Source organism: Impatiens glandulifera, chromosome 8 (genome assembly GCF_907164915.1).
Source record: "Impatiens glandulifera chromosome 8, dImpGla2.1, whole genome shotgun sequence".
Lineage (NCBI taxonomy): Eukaryota > Viridiplantae > Streptophyta > Magnoliopsida > Ericales > Balsaminaceae > Impatiens > Impatiens glandulifera.
The window spans coordinates 46,283,809-46,293,631 of NC_061869.1; the positions used below are offsets into that span (position 1 = coordinate 46,283,809).

General features: G+C 28.8%; 1 protein-coding gene across 1 annotated transcript; it reads right to left on the minus strand.

Annotated features, from left to right (window-relative positions):
• Positions 1-6,549, minus strand: LOC124911942 (aspartic proteinase 36). The gene is made up of 10 exons (XM_047452484.1): positions 6,000-6,549; positions 5,377-5,506; positions 5,025-5,275; positions 3,942-4,169; positions 2,772-2,934; positions 2,632-2,705; positions 2,448-2,544; positions 1,033-1,099; positions 509-580; positions 1-423 (listed from the first exon to the last, which is right to left on the minus strand). Exons 1-10 carry the CDS (start codon positions 6,242-6,244, stop codon positions 248-250), a joined length of 1,503 nt encoding a protein of 500 aa, XP_047308440.1. The 5' UTR covers positions 6,245-6,549; the 3' UTR covers positions 1-247.
• Between the last annotated feature and the right edge of the window lie 3,274 nt (positions 6,550-9,823).

Here is a 9,823-nt window from a genome sequence, read left to right on the forward strand (position 1 = left end):
CATGTAAATGCAAAACCATATAATATATGAATCATTCATTGTACAACTCTTACAACAATCCAATCCTAAAATTGGAAAATCATTTCAATGTGTATACCATATGATGATAAAGTATTTCTAAAGTTAATACAAAGGTTAAAAAAATACAGATTTCCATAAATAACTACGCTTTTCCCATCAAGAATGGGAGTGATCAGCCTCATTACATACAAAGACAAATGCCATCATTACTTAAATCATCAATATGTTACAAAAACGAAAAACCAGACATGTTTAAAAGATACAATAGAAAGCAAACAACTGCCATCATCAGCTCGCATGTGGGTTCGTTTCGTTGTGACCTGTTCCTACCAAATTGTCCCGTGTTCACAAATTCAGTTTTCCCAGTGCCAGTTGATGCTGACACGTTTACAGATTGCGAACCTGTCAAGAAAACCAACTAAGTATTTTTTTTTTTAAAAAGAGCAAAAAGGAAATTGTTGATTTATTTTCGAGGACTGAAACTCACAGTCGTAGTTGACCCATCCGATTCGTTGGTTGGCCAAATCGTATACGATTATCTTGTCTTTAAGAACGAGATCTGTTAAAAGCATATGACTAATTAATTACCTCCTTAGTGAAGTTGAGAATTACATCCAAAGTTTGGAAACAAACGCAGAATCAAATCTAACTATCTTGGTTTAATAACTTACAACTTTCAACACATTTTACACTAAAATAAAATTACTTTTTACTTTGGTAATTTTCAAATGTTTGTGAGTGTGATGGTAATTTGATAAAATACCAATTTCAAGAAAATCAGTGTTTTGTTCTTTGCTTCATTTGGTATAAGATTGTTTTGTGGGTCATAACTAGGTTTCTATTTATGTTAGTTGTATGATTTTAAGCAATTTTGCTATCTTCGCAAAATGTGGATCAATAAAATTGGGTCGTCCTTTAAAAAAATAATCTTTTAAGGGTCGTGATTAAAATTATAGTTTGCAATTTGGCCTCATTTGGTAAAGGGACTTTTTATGGATCATAATTAATTACCTCCTAAGATTGTTATTCCTTGGCCCGGGATCTTCTGAAAGCCAATACACCAAACCGCAGCTCCACCCTGCAAAAACATTGCCCACAAGAATGATGAACAGTATTAAGCGAGTCTAGAAATCAAACAACCAAATTATAGCAATTTGAGGTCAAAAGATTTCATATTATAAAGACATCGATACATCTCTCTCTTTTGTGTCTTTAAAATCATGAATATATAATAACATATAAACCTACAAAGATGATTACAGAAATAATATTTTAAATTTGCATTAGTTGTTGTTTTTGTTAAAAAATCAAAATGATCTATAAAATATCAACCTATAATTTTAAGCATGACCCAAAAGTGATATTTTTATTAAAGGACGAAACAATTTTATTGATCCATATTTTCCGAAGATCGCAATATTGCTTAAAACACACAGCGAAAAAACAATCTTATAACATGTGAAGCAAGAAAAAAACAGTTTTTTGTTTTTCTGAAGGTATTTTATTAAATTACCGTCGCAATCACAAACATTTGAAAATTACCAAAATAAAAAGTGTGAGTGATTTTCTAACGTTTGGTATGAAAAGTGTGTTTGAACATATTTTAGTGTAAGATGTGTGAAAAGTTGTCAAATTATTAAACCAGGATAGTTTGGTTTAGATTTATATTTACTAATATTTGATTATGTATGTTCTCTTTGTTTCCAAACTTTGGATGTAACTACCACCTTCACCAAGAAGGCTTCCCATTTCAAACATGATTCAGCTTGAAAGAAAGCTATCAATGGGTTAAACTATTAGACAGACAATCACGGGCTCCAACAATAATTGTTTTAGGCAACTGTACATTTTTTCACTAGAAAATTAAAGGTCGAATATTTTAATGAAAGGACTAAGTCACTTTTCTCAAAAAAAAAAAAAAATTGTCAAATTTAGTTAATCAACTTTTGATCAACTCAAATTTAGTCTTCAAAATTACAAAAAGATAGGCTCAAATAGCCCAATCCAAAAATCTCATTCTAATAGCAATCCCATGTGACGCCTCCTAACCCCGAGGGATCAAATTTGTCATAATTATTCTATTCAAGGGACTATTTCCAGTACCAATTTTCGCATACCTCAACTAATCCCGACTAGCAAAACAACCCACCAACATGACCTCCCACTTTAATCCTGTGTTTTTAATGAGAATCGGATTTTTTTTTTGGAAAATTATGGTTTATTCCTTGGAGAAAGTTAGCACGACCTCCCACTTTAATAAAGACGTTCTTAGTGGGAATCGAACTTGAGACTTCTCTAACACAAGACTCTTTCCACTTTAGCTATCCTGGTCTTTCCAAGCCTCTTACCCACTCATTTACCCAGAGTAGGTGCTATTTGAAATCTCTATTCCTTTTGAAGAACAAAAACAAAGAAAGTGGACTTACAATAGAAGTCTGCTGAAGAAGGTAGTCTTGAGGTTTTAGAATCATGGATGCTCCTCCAGCGAAGTTTAAGCTGACAGATGGAAATGTATCGGATACACTGTTGGGAAGGAGAAGGAGAAGAAGAAACAGGCACTTCTGTCAATGGGGGATTTAACCCAGCAAAACAGAAACGAATGCAATATACCTTGAAGTTATAAGATAACATTGAATTCCTTTTGAGACCATAGGTCGTGCTGTTTGGGAAACAGAAGCAGTAATCTGCAAAATATAGAGATTGTCAGCGGAAAAAAGTATTAAAGAAAGCAATATAACGTTGTTACTTACCGCACTAACAAAGGGATCATAAGCTTCTTCTGCAAGGTAAGCTAAAGTCGTTCCTGAATCAATTATGGTGCCCCGGGTGTTTGATGTTGCAAAAATTGAAGAATCAATGGGCAGTATTTGCCCATTGACGGCAATGGTTTGAAGATTCAAATTATAGTGGGGTCTGGAATCCAAATGAATAAAAGATTCAAATGAATAACAGAACATGGTTTGCTCCATTGAGCATATGCGAGCTATGAAAAACTATGTAGATGATTAAGTCCTTATTTTGATTAAGTTTATTTGTAACATTATTTAGATTCAGCTCAAATTAAGTTATTATTAGATTCATCTTAAGTAGTTATAAATATCTTAACTCGGTAATCTAGTAAGGGGCATAAAAAGATAACTTAATTTATCCCTAAGAAATTAATCAATCACGTGATTATAATTAAGGGTAAAATAGTCCTTAAATACTTTTTCCAATATTAGTTCTACTTTTTATCAAATTAATTACGAAATACATGAAATTTAGATATTTTCATTTAGTTAACTCAACATTTATTATTCAAACACTAAATTCATTCGATACTTAAAATTCAGCATTCAACCTTTAACACTTAATTTCAGTTTTATCAAACAAACCATAAGAATGAAGAAAATCAATCAAAGCACGGAAGCATCACAAGAAAAATAATACAAATACCTGAAGAAAATCCCATGAAGATATTAACCCATGTAAAACCCATAGCATGACAAACTCAATCCTAACTAACTATCAAAGAAGAATCCTAAGGCTACGTTTTCTTTACATTTTCTTTAGAATCGGAAATAGATATAATTCAATTCCTATGTTTAGAAAATTCACTAGAACTGTAACTCCATTCAGTGACAAATGAGTTTGGAATGGAAGATATATACAAGCTTGAATTCCAATTTCATCATACTCTCAATTCCAATTTTAATTCCGCCACAATCCATACAATAGCCTTAAAGACTACAACTGTATGAAACTATCTAGAAACAAAATTTTATTACTTTTCAAATCAACCAACTTAAACCCATCTAGTAATCAACAAATACCTGTCCTAACCAACTAAGCTAAGAAGAATGATAAAATTGATTGTATTTACACGAAATGATCTAGAAGATGATTTACAAATAAGTATGAATAGAGATTAGAAGACGTACTGAGATGGCACGAGGGGACTATAAACCATATTTGGCTCGACAATAGAACCAAGAACCAATATTCCACCTCCACCATTGTTTCCCTTCAAGCAATGGGAAAATGCATTAGGGGCTATACCCTGAGAAGCAAGTTGCGAGATGACAGACATGCTTTGCTGCCCAAACCCAAAAATCCCATCAACTGCTCTATCAGACTTTGTCAAGTCCCCCGTTTGTGACATGCTACACCTGTTTACAAGGAAGAAGGCAATAAACAAGCCATGAGACTCACTATTGTTATGTAGTTATATAGTAATTTGGTTAGTAGAGTAAGTTAGCTGCTCATAAATAGTACATTATTGTATTATACCCCATTTGAAACACTTTTGTTTTTGTTTCTTAAAACATTTTCATCTACACAAACAGAATCTCTAACTAAATTTTGTTTCCAAAGGTTTCTGTATCCGAAAATATTTTCAGATAAAGAAACAAGAACAAAGTGTTTTCAAATAGGGCGGCCTTTCCCTTCTCAACTGAGATTCTTCTCTAAATCTGTTAACTATATGGAACAATGTTAGTAATGGAATACCCAACAACAACATGAGCTGAAGAGTTTGAAGTAATGGAATACTCAACAACTGTGTCGAGAATCATGAGATCTAAAACTTAGGGTTCATGTTGTAATTTGGTTAAATAAAGTAACAGTGATAGGGTAAATATTGTAATTTGGTTAGTATAGTATTGTATTGTATTGTGGGCAATTATGAATGATAAATATTGTGGAAGCCTAGGCCTTTCCATTCTCATCTCATCTTCTCCAATAATAGAAGAAATGTCGTGATAGCTCACACAAATACAACATGAAGTAATAGAAATTCCCATCATGTGTCAATAAATCGTGAGATTTGAAACTTAGGGTTAATATCGTAATTTGGTTATAAAGTTAATATTGTAATTTGGTTAATAGGGGGTAATAGTGACTTATAAATAGTAAAGAGCATTGTATTATGGGCAGTTAGTAGAAGAAGTTAGGTTTTTTCCTGCTCATCTCAGGTTTAGTTACAACTATACCCCTTAAATAGAAGAATTGTGTTGATATCTCACCCGAAAACAACATGAGCTGAAGAGTTTGAAGTTATAGAACTCCCAACAACTGTGTTGAGAATCATGAGGTCAGAAACATAGTAGCCCGATGTTCCACTTCCATCTCCATATTGGAACGTGTAACTGCACTGGTCATTCTGTGTAGAGCAAAGTGAATCCGAAGATTGCGCTCCAAGTGAGCATCGTTGGTCCGAACAAGAGATCAATTGTGCAGTTGATGAACTGGAAGGATCGAAGAAGTTGAGTGGAATCTGCAAAAGAGAAAATAACCCAGAAATTGAAAATTACTTCTAAACATGTTAGCAATCAAATTATAGTAAAAACAAAAAAGAAGGAAGATGCAGAATTTTACTTGTAGCCCACTTCCAGTTGGGCATCCATTGCAAGAACGGCAACTGACCCACAACACATCACTTCCTGTATCTATTTGAACATAGAAATCCTTTGGAGGATTTCCCAATTGAACCCTTGTGAAGTAAAGCCTGAATAATTATTACAAACTCAATATATCAAAGAGAAAGATTCAATAATGACAGAGTGAAGATTGATTGAAGATACACTGTGGTTTGAATGCAATTCGAACCCGTTTCATGGAGAAATCCTTCTTAAGAGATATTGAAATCCTACTTTTGAAAGGAAGATCTTGTATTATTCATCAACTGTTCTTACGTTTACAGAAGAGGGAATTCAATTTGTAGAGATATAATTTTCTTGAAATAAACAACTAGATATGAATTAACCCATCAGCTGAAATGTTTCACAAAATCTGCAAAGAACAATCATAATCATCTAGTAGAAATTAACAACTAGATATGAATAAACCCATCAGCTGAATTGATTCACAAAATCTGCAAAGAACAATCATCTAGTAGTAATCTGAAGACCAATTAGGTATTCTTAGAATCATCTAGTAATGAACAAAAATGATTGATGATGCCCAACTGAAATACGATGGAAAGATAGATAGGATTTTACCCAACAAGGAATGGATCGTATGTGCCTTCAACAGGGAAATCGATAACACCAGAAGACTGCAAGATTCGGCCATGTCTTACCCTGTCACGGTCTCTGAGTTGACTCATTTCTACTCCATGACTCGTCGGAAAAGCCCTTTCGAGCGTAAGGATCGATGGAAAATCACAGAGCACAACCGCCGCCGACAAAAACACCACCGTGGAAATTGCCAAGAAAATCGACAACACGGTCAAGGCAGCGGACATATTTGTTTTTCCCCCCACTTCACAACCTTTCTTCTTCTTTCAATCTTTTTACTTTGACCAAGAACAAAAATAACGCACAATCCTTGAAACTATATACAAAGATATAATTTTGATAGAGAATAATTTAAACCAAACCAATCCAAGGAAAGGAAAGGAAATATGATAGTATTAATATGAATTATATCCAATCCAATTACACTAGTCAACTATAATACGAAAAGAAAGAAAGAAGGGAATTGAGGAAGCAGAGATCTCGGGCAGGGTAGTTCTGCTCTGCTGCGTACCTTTGCAGAGAGAGAAGAGAGAAAACAAATATTGCCCAATTTGAAGAAGATGATGATGCATATTTATATTCAAATTAAACTATTTATTGGTACTTTATTTACCAAATTTTATATATTACTCACCAACCTCAGTTCAAAAGAATAATAATTTCGACCTCTAATTGAATAAGCATGAACCAATAAGTTAAGTACATATGAAGTGAATCTTAATTATTTGTTTGAATCATATATAGATGTACTAATATTTTTTTATGTAATTATTTATTTAAATTGTCATTTTCATTTTCTTTATAAAAAATATCATCCTTGACTTAGTCCTTAGTATTTAGTTTTTACATTTGCACAAATAATTATAAAAATTAAGAAAAAAATTATCTTAAAAATTTGACTTTATAATTTAATTCAATATTTTTTTTTTATCTAATTATTAAAAAATAAAATACAAAATAACAAATTTGATAAACAAATATTCATTTAACTTTTTTCTCATTAGTTCACCGATTTTAACCTCATTTATTGGTCAATCTAAATTATCATTTCTTACATAATAAACATTTCATATTACTAATCTTTTAACCTCATTTTTGCACCATATCATTTTTACATAATAGACATCTTATATTACTAATCTCGTAATCTCATTTTTTCACCAAACTATCTCAATAGTATCAATCATTTATTACCGGTCTCTTATCCCTCGACAAATCAATTATCAATTTCTCTCTCGACCTGACAATCTGGACACTTTAAAAATTAAGTATCATTATATATATATAGATTAATCAAATTTGGTGTTGAATTTAAAATATAAAGTAATTTTAGCTTAATGAATTAAATTATTGTACTTGTTTTATTAGGTTGCAAGTTTAAAACATATATATAACATTTTTAATTTTATTTTTAATCGTTTTAAGTTTAGGGACGGATCAACCCACAATCCGACCCAAGTATTTATTTACTCTCACATATATAATTCAAATTAACCATACCTCTCGACCCAGCAATCCAAAAACTTTAAAAAAATTAAACATTATATATATATATATATATATATATATATATATATATATATATATATATATATATATATATATATATATATATATATATATATATATATATATATAAATTTGGCACTAAACTCTGAATATAATTATGATCAGATTTTAATATTTCATAAATTATATGAATTTAGTTTTAAAATTAAAAATACGTCTAAATTAAATTAAATAAAATAAAATAGATATATGATACAAATATTTTATAAATTTTATTTATAATTCACGAAAAATAAAGCATTTTTAATTTTTAACCATTACTTTCAAGTTACAATATTAAAATTAGTAGAAGTAATATTATTGTTACTCTTAATTACAAATTAATTATTATTGTTACTCTTAATTTAATTAAAATTTCAACATAAGTTAAACAATGAGTTTTATATTGTTTCTAACAGTTAAAAAATTCTACTAGCTAGGTTTTATACTAATTCATTATAAATATTTATAAATTTTGAATAACAATACAAAAGTGGTATCTTGTTAGCTACGGTCTATCATTGTATCAATATTTTCTTTAAAAAAGTTTAAAATCATCTTTTAATAATATTTAATGTGTGACAAATAATTTAGTATTTAAAATTTGGTTTATCAAGAAATTTATCTTGAGCTGTACTATTACTTGTATTATATAAAGTTAATGAAATTTTATAGCATATTCAATAAAACAGTTATGAAAAATTTCTATTAAAATACACATGTATGTTCAAGACTAATATCTTTAAAATATATTGTTTTCTTACAAATTTTCAATTTAAATTAAATAATAACACTCAAATTTCAAAGATTATTCTGCACAATTATAAGATTACATTGATATTATATTATTGATCATAGCACCACAAACCATAGATTTTTTTGTGACTAAATCATAAATTTATATCTTTTTTATATATATATATATATATATATATATATATATATATATATATATATATATATATATATATATATATATATATATATATATATATATATATATATATATATTTATTGTGCCGGATGATATTGTGTTATTCGTAAGTGCTACAATATGTGAAAATGATAATATTTGTTATTTGTGTCGTGTGGTAGATTATGTGATTAACTTAATATTAACGTGTCGAGTTAATGATTTTTTTTAAAAATAAGTTGATGATGTTTGAGTTTATTTTATAAGTTTGTTAACGAATGTTTGATGTAATATTTGAACTTAATTTTGGTTAAATAATTGATAAATTTATTTAAAATGAATAAAATATGAATGTTGTATTTTTTAAAGAAGTAAGAAGAATTGAATAGAGTGATTATGAATTAAAATATAATAAGTTAAAAGTATATATAAAATTGTCTTACTATTATTTTGCAAAATTATAATAATTTATTTCAATAATTATAAAGGTGTGGTTGTGTGTTTTATTATTAGTAATTTTAATTTAGTCATGTTGTGATACTCATGTGTGTCTAATAATGTTATATATTACTTGTATCAATAGGTGAAAATTATAATAATTTATTTTAACAATTATAAAGGCGTGGTGGTGTGTTTTATTATTAGTAATTTTAATTTAGTTATGTTGTGATACTCATATTGTGTCTAAGATCATCTCTAACATCTCTAACCCATTTAACCTACCTGCAAACTTATCTCCATAATAGGTTTTAGCCCTTCAATCCATCTACAAACTCAACTGCATTTTGAGTTTTTCTACAAATTCTCAATCTTCCAAACCAAAATTTGTAGGGACACTGTTCATATATTCAAAAGTTTTCAAAACTTTCATTTCAGTCCTTTTAATTTGTTTTTAATTAATTTACGTAATTTGTTTATATTTTAATTTATTTATATAATTTATTTATATTTTAATTTATTTATATTTTACTTTATTTATATGTTTAATTCATGATAATTTTAATTTGTTTATATGATTAATTTATATTTAAATTTGTTTATACTTATATTTTATATTTTTTAAGTATTATAAATTTATAATAATAAACAATATTGATAAAAAATAATAAATAATAAAAACAATTTTGATCGTTCATTAATTTGTTTATATGATGATAAATGAAAACACTCGATTTCAAGATTTCATATCTCGTTATGAAAATATAAAAAATAAAGAAGCTCATATTGAACTTCATAATGAATTAATTGATTATTTGTGGGAGGAATACACCAATTCGGAGAATTGATAAATCGTTTATTTTATGTGTGGTATGTTTTAATAAGGTTTGTTTTGTTGTATTTTTTT

Coding starts and splice junctions, on each gene's coding strand:
- LOC124911942 (XM_047452484.1), bottom strand. CDS start 6,244: ATGTCCGCTGCCTTGACCGTGTTGTCGATTTTCTTGGCAATTTCCACG. Junction 2,935..3,941: donor AGTCCCCTCGTGCCATCTCA/GTACGTCTTCTA, acceptor TTTGGATTCCAG/ACCCCACTATAATTTGAATC. Junction 424..508: donor CGGATGGGTCAACTACGACT/GTGAGTTTCAGT, acceptor TTTTCTTGACAG/GTTCGCAATCTGTAAACGTG.